Raw genomic sequence first — 12,842 nt, 5'->3', positions numbered from 1 at the left:
CAGAAGGTCAGGAGGTTTGGAGTGGACTTCAGTCGGGGCGGGGGGGTGGTGGTGTTGTGGCCTTCCTGGCAGCAGACTCAGACAGTGAGGAGGATGGGGAGGAACTTGGATCAGTCCTGGAGTCTGGGGAAGGCTCTGATGGGTGCTCTGCGTCGGAGGCAGAGATAGGGCAAGGGCCGTCCAACATTTCCCAGCTGCCTATGGAGTCGGAGATAAGTGGAGAAGAATAGCTGGAGCCTGTTCCAGATGTGTGTATGCACAGAACTGTCAGGAGAGGGGTAACAATTAAGGAACAGGAACAAGAACAGCCAACTCGGAAGGAAAGGCACACATGGATGCTGAACGGCCCCTTCCTGGGGAATAAATAGAAGCAAAAGAGGTGTGGTGGTTGCAGGAGACACTTAGTTCCTATTTCTTTTGGAAGATTTGCTTATCAGAGTTCATGCCTCACAGAGACTCCTTGCCTGGTATTTAATTTACAGCTTTGCGACTGCAAGGTCTCAGCCTGGCAACTATCCAAGAACTGATAAGATCTGTTCTTGCAATTAACCCTGGGGACGATTATTGCCAGGACTTTTCTGTGTGTGAATGCCGTGAATTCACAGTAACTAAATAAAGAGAAGATTTTCGGGGCAAGGAGAGTCTGTTTCTTGGTTCTGCTAAGCCTGGGTCAGAATTGGGCTTGGGGCGGGGGGATGGGGATGTTCCAAAGGCCAAGTGCAAAGGTAGAGAAGGCTGTTCTAGACCCTGCCAGCCAGAATACCCTGTCTGATGGGGTCTGCAGCATGCCTCCTCTGCCAGCAGGGGTGGGGCAAGCCAATCTCAGCGGGATGAAACAGTTCCTTAAGTTAGCAGTCCCCAATCTTTGTGGCTTGGTGGCCCAGTTCTGGGGGAGAGGGGAACCAGGCCACCCAAGCAACAGGCCACTGCGCATGCATGCAGCTTAACTGATGCAAGTGGCAGGCTGGCGGGCACGTGCATGCATAGTCCAGCTGGGAGTTGGGGCGCCCTGCCTTAAGTAGCTTGGACCTATGCCATGTTGGGCTTTAAAAGTGATTATCAACACTTTGAATTGCACCCAGAAGCAAATAGGCATCCAGTGCAGCTCCTGGGCCATCATTGGGGTCCAAAGAACTGCTCGCTTCTCTGCACTCTGCAGCAGCTGTAGCTTCCAAATGCTCTTCAAGGGTAGCCCCTGGTAGAGCTCATTGCAACAGTCCAACTGTGAGATGATTAGGGAGAAGCTGTAATCGGCACACAACCTGAAGTTTTAAAGGTGGTGGCCAGCTTTTGAATTGTACCTTGCAATCTGCTGGTAATCGGTATTTAGCAGTAGCAGAAAAGTTAGGACCTTTTTTGAAGAGTAGAATCTTGAATACTTAATAATTCCTAAATAAAACCTTAGGAGCGCATATGTCTTGACAAGCAATAGCATCTGATTTAGTTTCTCTGGGCTTGGAAGCAGTGGCATCAATAAACAAACCACAGTGATGTCAGAATGATTACATGTGGCCTACAGCATCTTCATATGAACGCTGTATTTATGTACATTAACAATGTCACTAGTGATAAGTTTTTTAGTAACTTTTTTAGAATCTGCTTGTGAATATTTTAAATCACACTAAAATTGTCACTTTATTAAAGTGGATTGAATGAAACGTTACAATTGTTGATTTTCGTGTTTTGCTGCTTTCAGGAAGAAAGGATAAAAATGGAAAAAGGAATGCCGAAAAATGAAACAGCAGTTGTTGTTTCTGATACTGATACTACTGCCACACAAAGAAGTTGGTATCATTTTGTTGGGATAATATAAAGTGGTTTAGAGGAAGGTGCATTTTAAATGCCTTGCTGATTTTTGCTGTATCAAAGGGCAAATGATGTATGCTTGATTGTTACTTATTTAAATGGCTATATACCATATTTTTCGGTGTATAAGATGCACCCCCCCCCCAAAAAAAAAAAAGTGGATAGAAATGTCTGTGCATCTTATACAGGAACGTTGCTGAAGCACTGCCCACCTGCTGGCCTCCCAGCCATTTGCCTCCTTGCAGCAAACAGCAAGCTGCCTGGTCAGCTTCAGCACATCCTGATTAGCACTGTGCTGCTAGCAAACAGCTGATTGTTGTTTGGATTGGGCTCCATATCCCATTTTTGGCCTCTGCGCGTTCCGGGCAGCGGGGATCAGAACCTCCGCACATCCCATTTTCAGAACATTCCGGGCAGCAGGGATCAGAAAATGGGGCGCATGGAAGCCGAAAACGGCACGCAGAGGCCAAAAATGGGGTGCAGATGGCAATCCCTGCTGATCGTCAGGAAGCTGATCCATCCGACAGTTAGCTGCTTGTGCTATTTAGGCTGTGCTGAAGCTGACCAAGCTGTTTGCTGTTTGCTACAAGGAGGCAAATTGAGGGGAGGCAGAGGCAGAATTTTTTTTCCCTCCCCAAAAGAGCGGAGCGTCTTATACTCTGAAAAATACAGTATTTTGAAGGTTATTATAATTTGGGAGGCATTTCCACATACTAGTTTTTTTTTTTTTTAATTCTGTGCACCATAATAAGATGTTTATACTTTTGGATATAGTTAATAGAATTCCAACTTGGAATACACAACACTGTGACTTTTTCAATCCTCTGCTGAATGAGCATCAGAAACTTGCAGTTAAAAGGATTCTTAGTGGTGAATGTCGTCCCACTCCTTATATCCTATTTGGGCCACCAGGAACTGGCAAAACTGTCACAATTATTGAAGCAATTTTGCAGGTAACAGTGAATTGTAACTGGTTCTTGTCTCTGCTATTTTTAATTAATGTTAACTCTTTGTTAAAACATTACTTCCCTGTGTTGTTTGGGAATACATTTAGTGAATGAATTACTTGTTGCTGTGGAAGATAGGAATTGCCGATGGATTTTTCTCCTCTGCAGATAACAGGGTTTTAATATGCATGAGAATGCTTTGAAAATAACAAGACCCTTTCTGTCTACATTAAAATAACATGAGAATAATTAATGTGGATTTGAATGCTACTTTGGTATATGCTTGAAAAAGGATGCTACAGGAAATTGTAACTTTTGATGGTGGATCAATATGGAGATACAACGCATCAGTGAATAATTGTAGCTTACTGAAATATTCTCAATATTGTGAATGTGTTTTCAGTCTTCAATACTGCTAGTAAATATATGCACTAGCATGGAAATAAAATAATGTTGAAATTTAATTGGTTTAATATAATTCTTAAAAACTATTCACTGATAAAAGAGCATCAGTTAACAGTACAATATACGAATGCTTGTTTTTGTATAAATAGATATATTATAATTTACCAAGCAGCCGAATACTAGTTTGTGCACCATCAAACAGCGCTACAGATCTTATTTGTTTACGACTTCATGACAGCAAGATGTTAAGACCAGGAGTTATGGTCAGAGTTAATGCAGTCTACAGAAATGAAGAGGTAAAAATGTTTCTAAAAGACTTTCTTGCTCTTTTGAGTCGTTCTGTGTCATCATTACATAAATTGTTCATTTGAAGCTCAGAATTATACTTGATTTAACTGAATAGTGCTTAGTTTTCCAAGTTACTCTGTAACCATCTGAAAATGTTACTTGCTGAATGTCTCCCTCCTGAATTGTTGAATATAATACCTTCTGAAAGATTGGATCTTAAATCCTAGGTTCAATATGTCAGTTTCTGCATAAGACGTGGGAGTCATAATATAGAAAGGGTTGAGCGAATAGGTTTCCATCAGAACAGAAAATGTTTCAGGTTTAAATGTTTAGTAGAAGAAATATGTATTTTTATTTGGCTTGGATATTTTCAGAACAATAGAACTTCCAGATGAAAGAAACCCTGTACAGAAACTAGTTCATAATTGCATTACACCTATACAATTTTGTTGTAGAATCTACTTACAAAGAATGAAAGTAAGAGTGATATGAATATATTGTACAGTTTTAAAAACAGCAGGTACAACTTAATAACATAAGGATTCACTGTGTAAAGGTACAATTTTACACAATGATTCCTTATGTCATTTTGTACTGAGAAATATTGTAACTTCTTGATGTATAAATCAATTTTGTACAAAACCTGGAACAAATAAAAGATGATGAAAATAGGGAAGCAAACTGATGGCACCTATTCCCCTCTCCTTCAAGGCCATTTTAAAACATAGCAGGGTTACACCTATTTGAACTCCTTGTGGCTCTGTGTATGCACATGTCTACGTGTACGTGAGAGTGTGTAAGTACAATACTATTCCAGAGGGCAGATGCTGAAACTTCCTCTAAGCATTTCAACCCTGAAAGGTAAAAAGAGAACAGTAGAAAAACAAGTATCTAATGGAATGCAAAGGGGTCAAAATTAATAGAGAATATGGACAAAAAATGTATTAAGAACCCAGATTATCAAGAAGGGACATAGTGCTTCAGAGCAAAAATATTTGAGAGGAGGATCTCATTCACTGTTTTCAAAATTAAATTGATAGATGGGTACAAATTGAATTAGGGATGCTTCATTGGTATGAGAGGCATTGCCTTCCTTTCAGAGTATAATATAAATATACATTGAAAAATAATGACTCGTGTCTGCAGTTGAAAATGTGTAACTGATGGAAGACATATTAATAACACATGCTTCTTTGTATTGCAGAGTCTTAATGAGGTAATAAAGTGTTACTGCAAAGCTGGAGAAGATATTCACGAAGCATCTCAGTTTCGAATAATTATTGTGACCTGCAGCAGTGCAGGAATGTTCTATCAGATAGGAATAAGGTACCGTGTAAGCTTTTCTGACTATTCCAGGAAACGTAGGATATAAAAATATTAGCTATTTCCTATAGAGAAGGAAATGGAAAGCAACTAGGTAACTAGGTAAATGAACTAGGTAAATGGGCAGTAAACTGCCTCAGCAATAGCTGATAAATATTTGGGGTAACTCCAAGTGGGAAAAGATCCAGGTAAATGAAGAAGAGGAGTTTGTTTCAAGATTCATGTTGTCATTAAAAATATGTAATAGGCGTATATTGCAAGTAAAAGTTCACAATTAACCTCCAAGTAGAATCTATAATTGCCGCTGTGAGATAAAATGTAGAGGTTTATCCATTCATACTGTAGCTCAGTCATACATTTATATTAGACCACAATACATCTGAATCTGGATATACAAAGACATTCTCAGAATCCCACAATCAAAATTGGATAATTACCCATCCCTTGTTATTTTACATTGAGGTTGCGCACTGGTATATGGCAACTGAAAATACTGCTATGAACTTCAGTGTTCTTGGAAACATTAAAAACTTGTAAAAATCTATAATGGGCTTAACTGAAGGTAAATACTTTCGTTTTACCAATGTTACTTTGATACCATCTTCATTATTTTTGAAGTGATGTCTGAGAATGCAGAGCATGCAACAAGTAGTTCCAATTTTTATTCCACAATATTAGGTGTGGACATTTCACACATGTGTTTGTGGATGAAGCAGGGCAGGCAAGTGAACCAGAAAGCCTGATCCCTCTGGGATTGATTTCAGAAGTCACTGGGCAAGTATGTAAGTTTTCATTATATCTAATTGATTGTATCTAACTGAGTTTATGTCTGTTGTGTGGAGGAAAAAAATTCTCTTTGTAGATACTGCTTGCATGCTGTTGATCTAATGTATCTATTACTAGAAAAACAGCCATACCTGTTTCAAACGTTATTCTTCCATATCTTGGTAATGGACTGCACTGTCACAAGTTCAGTTTCCATATCTCTTTTAAGTTTTGTTTAAAAAGGAAGAGGGGAAACTCTTAATTGAATATGAATGCCAGTGGTTTTTCATAGTAAAGGTCTTGCCCATGGCCATAACATTTATTTGGTTCAGGTGGGATAGTTTTATCTTTCATATCTGCTTCTTCTCTCTACAATCCCTTCCATCCAAGTTGCCCTTCATTATATTTTTATCATTTTTATCTATATGCAATCCAGTCTTATATCTCACGCCAGTTTACAACAATAAATGCAATCAGTACACAAGAAAAACTATGCAGCGGTCTATCAAACAGGAGTAGTAAAATAAAAGCAGTAATCCTTATCCAGACACATTAGTCATCGGCACTCACCAGTGTAGCTGGCATGGCTCTGAAAACCCTTTCAAAATAGCCTCCATTTTCACTGCTGCACAGAAATTCAAAGCCTAGAGAAGACTTGACTTCAGAAAGAACCGTTTCATAAGGAAATGTCTGTTTCTGTAACAGACACGCAACAGGTTTCCACCAAACTAACCTTTTACACACCAAGAATAGGTAGCTTCTGCCACCAGTTTAGCTCACCATGTAGGATGGTGTTAACTGAAGAAGGCTATGCTGCAGGACCTGGGACCCGAACCATGCAGAGCATTAAAGTTCAAAACTAAAATTCAAATTTGCACTCAGAACCACTTGGTGACCAGAACAGTACCTACAATCTACGTGCACTATGACCAAAGTGGCATTTTGCATTACTTTTGAGTTTCTGGGTAATCTTCAAATGTGGCTCCATATTGCAAAATCAATAACCAATAAATGCATTAATCTAATATATTGTCATTCCAGCCTCTTGCAGGATTTTAATGCACCATAACAGTTTATCACTGTCTACATTCTTCATTTGTTTTAAAGATGGCTATTAAAACAGAGCAAGAAGCACCTCAGCAAAAGAAATAACAAATCTGTACCAATTCAAATTAGACAGGAGCATATCATCTCGTTTCTTTAAAATCCCAAGGCTGGTTAATATCAAAATAATTATAAATGGTTGAATGAAATGGTCATATCAATGGTGGGCTATCATAATTTGTGGGACATTAGTAAAATGAGTATTTGTCTAGTAGTTATTCAGTTAACTGAGGGACAAGGGCCTTGGATAATCTTAATTGCTGGGAAAATTCACTCGTGGGGGGAAAGGATTTAGCTTATACCAAAATAGGGGCCATTTAAAGCTTAAAGTTTATTTAATTAAAACTCCTTCATAATCACCATGAGGTGCTCATGCTACTGAATCCTCAGTAAATCTTTTAATCATCTCAACTTCTAATGATGCAGAGAAATGCAACCACAATTGATCCGAAGATTTGCGTTGTAAGTAAAATGGTTAAGTTTTGCCCTATTTTAAAGCCTTTCTTGCGACAGTTGTCAAATGAATCACTGTAGTTGTTAAATTAGTAACACGGTTGGTAAGTGCATCTGGCTTTCTGCTTGTCATGTCAGAAGGTTGCAAAAGGTGATCACGTGGCCCTGAGATACTGCAACCGTCATAAATGCATGCCAGTTGCTAAGCATCGGAATTTTGATCACATGACCATGGGAATGTTACAATGGTCATTTGTGTCATAAATCACTTTTTTCAATGCTGTTCTAACTTCAAACAGTTATTAAACGAATGATTGTGAATCGAAGACTACCTGTATTGCCCATTGCAGGACTAATCGTGGACTTGATCCCACATCCCTAAGAATGTTATTTCCTTCCATTCTGGAAATAAGAGCAAGCTGTTTTTAAAACTGCTGATCATCCCACAGTATTCCTTTTCCCATACTTCAGGATTTGGCCAGTTGTCTCCTTCTCTTGCTATCAAAAGAGCAAGAGAAGATGAAAGGAATTTTCCTTCCCTGTTGACTGCCTATCTCCCTACCAGGCCAAGTATGGATTTCCTTCCTCTTCTCTCTTCCCTGCTCCACCACTCTTGTGTAAGAGCATCCCTGCTAATACCAACAACAGTAGCAGGTCACTGCCTAACCCAGGGGAGGGCTTAACTGGCTGCTGTTGTTGAGGGAGGCCTGGATGTAAAGGAAGTTGTAACGCCCGGAGAGGATCTGGGAGAAGGAAGGATCTGCAACTGACTATAGAGGGAGAGAGAAACAAGCGAAGAAGGGATTGGGGAAAAGTAAGGGAAACTACAGGCAAGAAGATCAGCAAAGTGGGAAGGTTAGGCTTCCTCTACACTAGGCGTGTCAAACTCGATTTCATTGAGGGCCGCATCAGGGTCGTGTTTGACCTCGTGGGGGGGGGGGAGCAGCGTGGTCGCACCCCTGCTCTACCCCAAAGCAAATGCCAGTACTGGCTGGTGATGAGATTCTGGTCTCTGGCAATCAAAGCTGACATAGCTAAGAGGTACAGAGCCTTTCAGCAGGATAGGAAACAGTGGTCCTGCAACAGCTCTATTGACAAGGTTACCAGCCTCCTTTTCTGGTAGCACAATTACACGGGAGATTTTATTTATTTTTTTCTGTTTTTCCAATGAAGACACCAAATACCTTCATCTGACCTCCGTTTGCCTCAGATGAGAGAATTTCTGTTGAGAGTGTTTGTCTTTTGTATGGAGTGCTTCTGGGCCGGATGAGGTCCCTGGAGAATGAGTTTCTAGATGTTACTACTATAGACTAACCAGATTATTCCTCTCCTTTCTATGTTCTGTAGTAATACAAAAGATAAAATTTAAAACTTGCATCAGGGTAATCTCTTGGTCAAGAGCAGTCTGTCTGCTAGTTCAATCTTATATAAGTGAAAAACCTGGAAATGCTGCCTTGGGGAGATTATGCTTCTTTTTATGCAAATGCAATAGTAACTCAAATACAGTGTTCTACTTTGGATATCAATAATTATTTTTGATTTTTTAAAAAATAGAAATAGGTATTACTTCTGCATTGATGGCATCTACCTCCAAGTTTTTGTTATGTAATTCATGAAGAGCATTATATGAAATGCAATTTCTCATTTTTTTAAAAAAATGTTCTGTATCTGAAGATCATACTTTCAGGGGATCCCATGCAACTAGGTCCAGTAATAAAATCTAAGATTGCAATGCTTTATGGATTAAACATCTCTTTGTTGGAGAGGCTGATGCATCGCCCTTTGTACCTGCGAGATGATGATACTTTTGGTCCCTCTGGATCATACAATCCTCTGTTGGTAAGTGAAACTGGGAAATACAGTGATCAGGAACTGTTTTCCAACTGACAGATTCTTTGTGTGGAAGTTTCCTGAATCTAAGACATTTGTGTCAAATTGCTGCTAATATAGCAAATTTGTGTTATATTCTTATGGATTTTGATTAAATGTAGAGCTGCAGTATATGGACTTCCATAGGAAGGAGCTCTAGTGGCACAGTGGTTAAAGTGCAGTATTGCAGGCAAAGTCAGCCCACAGCCTGGAGTTTGATCATATGACGGGGCTGGCTCAGGGTGCCATCCTTCTGAGGTCGGTAAAATGAGGACCCAGATTGTTGGAGGTAATATGTAAATAAGGATTCTACATTGTAAGCCGCCGAGAGAGTGCTGTAAAGTACTATGGGGCAGTCTATAAGCCTAAATGCTGTTGCTATTCTTCAGCTGTAATTGACTAGTTTAAATATATATTTAAGATATGTTTATTTTTGGATCAGTTTTCAGGCTGTTTACCATTATAACTTTAAATCACTAAATCATGTAATGGGAGACATTGACTAAACACTTTTGGGGAGCAATGTTTCTATTCCTCAGATCTTGAACAACTTGCAATCCAGTCTCATATGTACACAAGTTAGCAAAAATTAGTATCATATAAAACATGTTATGCAGCTGAATCACAGGGACTCCTAATTGGAAATAGAGAAGAAAATATAGCCAACAAAATTTTCAGTAGTTGGATCTATCATCCCTTTGCTCCCCCCTCATGTACTATTATACTTTCAAAGATTAATATTGCTGAAGCCAAGAAGAATCCACAGCGGTGGGTCTTGCTGGTGCCATGCACTCTACCCCCCGCCCCTTCACCTTTTAACCGATTTTAAGAGTGTTTAATCACCCTTGCTTCCTTTTAAATGTTTAACTTTTCTATAGTGCATAAACTGCCCAGACTCTCTCTCTCTCTCTCAGAGAGATGGGTGGTTCAGAAATGTGAAAAATAAAAATAAAACTGTTTCTTCAAGCTTAATTCCTCCATGGAGGTTGAGTTCACAATTGGAAAGACTTCTTTATGTTAGTGTAGGAAAGTCGGTAATGTGGATGGATCCAGGCGTTTGTGTGATGAGTGAGAGAGGAGAATGGTGACTCCCTTTAATTCCACATATGACTGATAACTCAGAGTATGACTGAAAACAATGTCCTCCTGATGTCCTAAATGTAAACTAGTAGAGAGCCATTTAGAGCTTCTTGACAGCAATACTCTGTAATCGCTTTACAGAATTCGATTCACCTATCAAAACGTTAATGCTTCTGAGTATAGCCATATTCATTTTCATGTTGTGGTCTTGGTTCTATGCTTGCAGATTACAAAGCTTGTGAAGAACTACAGATCACATAGTGCATTGCTTACGTTGCCATCTAAACTATTTTATCATAAGGAACTAGAAGTCTGTGCTGATCCTTCGGTGGTTAACTCTTTGTTGGGGTGGGAGAAGCTGCCAAAGAAAGGCTTTCCACTGATTTTTCATGGAATGAGGGTATGTAAACAAATCGGTGTTCGTTGCATTATACTTAAAAGTATATCGATTTTAGAAACCTCAGATATACACAAAGGTATGTAAATCAATAAGCATATCACATTATTTAGATTGCGTAGTTTGAATACAAGATTTACCACAAATGTTCTTTTCTTTATAGTTTTATGTATTGTGATTTATCTTTGCAAGAAAATTTTGCAATCTGCTGTGCCACTTTTCTTATTGAGTGCTCTCTCGGGTGCATTTTAAATGTTGCTTCTAGCTGCTTTGAAAGAAGTTTGTAAAAACCAGATGTAAAAAAGGAGCTAATTAGCTTTCTGCCTTTACTTCACTCTGCTGATAAAAGCTGTTTTTACTAATGTGTGAATGAAGATTATGTTATAGAAAGGATGGGGACAGATATTTAAATTTAAAACTATTTCTGGAGCAGACACAAGTAATAAAAATGCGTAACTGTATCCTATTTTTCATTGATTGAAATTACTGCTCATTTTAAAAAAAAAATTGCAATAGCACCCAAATCCTTCTAAAAGAAGGTAATTGTATTCAAAGACTCCATGAATTTGATGAAGGCCCCTACAGAATAGAACAAGGGGGAAGTGGTCACCATCAAAACATAACAATGCATGAATCCAGAATAAAGACACTTTTTCTTAAATCTACTCTTTATATTTTATTGTTGTATTCTTTAATTTATTTGATTTGTCAATCGCTTACAAGATAATAGGTATAAGAATAAACATGAGTATGAATACAGTAAATAGATACAAATAAATGGGGACAATAGGACAGGGACAGTAGGCATAATTTTGCACTTATGCACGCCCCTTACAGACCTCTTAGGAATGGGGTGAGGTCAGTAGTGGATAGTTTGAGGTCAAAGGAGTGGGGGTTTGAGGAACAGAGTCAGGTAGAGCATTCCAGGCATTGACCACTCTGTTGCTAAAGTTGTACTTTCCGCAATCAAGTTTAGAGCAGTTTACATTGAGTTTGTATCTGTTGTGTGCTCTTGTATTCACCTCCACAACCGTCTTATTTACTCACTAAGTCATTAATTTCATTTTACTGAAAATTATGAAGCATTAGGGTGGGTTCTGTGCAAAGAATTTGGAGAAGCATGCAGAATATATATTACATTTTTATTGTTGGGAAACAAATTATCCAGAATAAATTGAAAATGGCTGGAGGATATATATTCCTTTTAGCAAAGAATAATAACTATTACTGTTCAAAATCTGAGATGCTTAATTTTAAGGACCAGTTCTTCTGTAGAAATTCCATATATTAAAATCCATTCAGAGAGGGGTGTTTTCTGTAATGAATGACTTAAAGCCCTTTTTTAAAAATTGCTCCAGCACTACAGTGTTGTTCAGTCACTATTGTACTGAGTCTCCTCAGCTCTGGCTATTTAAATGCCCGTTTTGACTTTTTGTTATTAACATAAGCACTGTGCAAATAAAGTTAAGTATTTGAAATAGTATTGTTCTCTGTGTTTTTAATTTCTTGCCTTGCTAACATTAGGGTATGGAAATGCGTGAAGGCTGCAATCCTTCTTGGTTCAATCCTACAGAAGCAGTTCAAGTGATGCGCTACTGTTGCCTTCTTGTTAAAGGCATCAACAGTTCAGTGTCGGAAAAGGACATTGGAGTAATTGCACCTTATCGAAAGCAGGTATAGCTTTCTGCTTCAGCCTTATATAATTGTTGGGGTATTTTTAATTGCATAGTATATTTTAATGTTAATTTGTTTTGTTTTTCTAAGTTACATTATTAGACTATAAATGTGAACATGAAAAACATTCTTGGAGGGGAATGTTAAGAGATATGGTATTCATGAATCTCTTCATTGATAAACCAAAGGCTTTGAAGTTCCCATGATACATTTTTCAACTGGGTTTGATATTGATATTAAAAGGCAATTAAAAAATAATGCTAGAACTTGTGTTGGATATTTTGGAATACCTTGAACAGTACAATGAAAAACAAGCTGCATTAATTTTTTTAGATGCAGAGAAAATTTTTGATAATTTGAACTGAATGTTCTTATTTGAAATTTTGGATTTTATGTACTTTGAGGAGACTTATAAAATGAAAAAAAAATCTACTTTACAGAAGGCATAAATTGTTAATGGAGATTTATCTATACCCTGTGAGAAACAAGGAGCAAGACATTGTGCTTATTGTCTCCTGCTTACTTTAGCTTTAGAAATATTTAGAAATATTAAACAAAGACAAAAAATAGGATTTAAGAATATAAAGATTGAAAAAGTAACTTATAAGGCACCCAGTGCAAAAAATAGTTTCAGCTATTTCCGTCAGCTTGATTTCGTTGGCATCTTTGATGAATCCCCCTTCTAACCCTCATCTAAATGATTTATGAAAAATTTGAAGAGTATTGCGCCT

At 38.2% G+C, this 12,842-nt stretch overlaps 1 protein-coding gene across 1 annotated transcript in view; it reads left to right on the top strand.

Annotated features, from left to right (window-relative positions):
* MOV10L1 (Mov10 like RNA helicase 1) overlaps positions 1–12,842 on the top strand; it is a 51,866-nt gene that overhangs the window by 35,458 nt on the left and 3,566 nt on the right. The window contains exons 16-24 of the mRNA XM_087935509.1: positions 1,086–1,099; positions 1,705–1,784; positions 2,581–2,759; positions 3,308–3,454; positions 4,651–4,772; positions 5,448–5,547; positions 8,766–8,930; positions 10,267–10,440; positions 11,962–12,111. Of these exons, the coding sequence (XP_087791635.1) occupies positions 1,086–1,099; positions 1,705–1,784; positions 2,581–2,759; positions 3,308–3,454; positions 4,651–4,772; positions 5,448–5,547; positions 8,766–8,930; positions 10,267–10,440; positions 11,962–12,111 (1,131 nt within the window). The remainder of the gene's footprint in view (positions 1–1,085; positions 1,100–1,704; positions 1,785–2,580; positions 2,760–3,307; positions 3,455–4,650; positions 4,773–5,447; positions 5,548–8,765; positions 8,931–10,266; positions 10,441–11,961; positions 12,112–12,842) is intronic.

Source organism: Pseudonaja textilis, chromosome 5 (genome assembly GCF_049901715.1).
Source record: "Pseudonaja textilis isolate UNSWEBS1 chromosome 5, rPseTex1.2, whole genome shotgun sequence".
In the NCBI taxonomy this organism is placed as follows: Eukaryota; Metazoa; Chordata; class Lepidosauria; order Squamata; family Elapidae; genus Pseudonaja; species Pseudonaja textilis.
The sequence above is the reverse complement of the archived record's forward strand: the minus strand, read 5'-3'. Positions and strand labels throughout refer to the sequence as shown.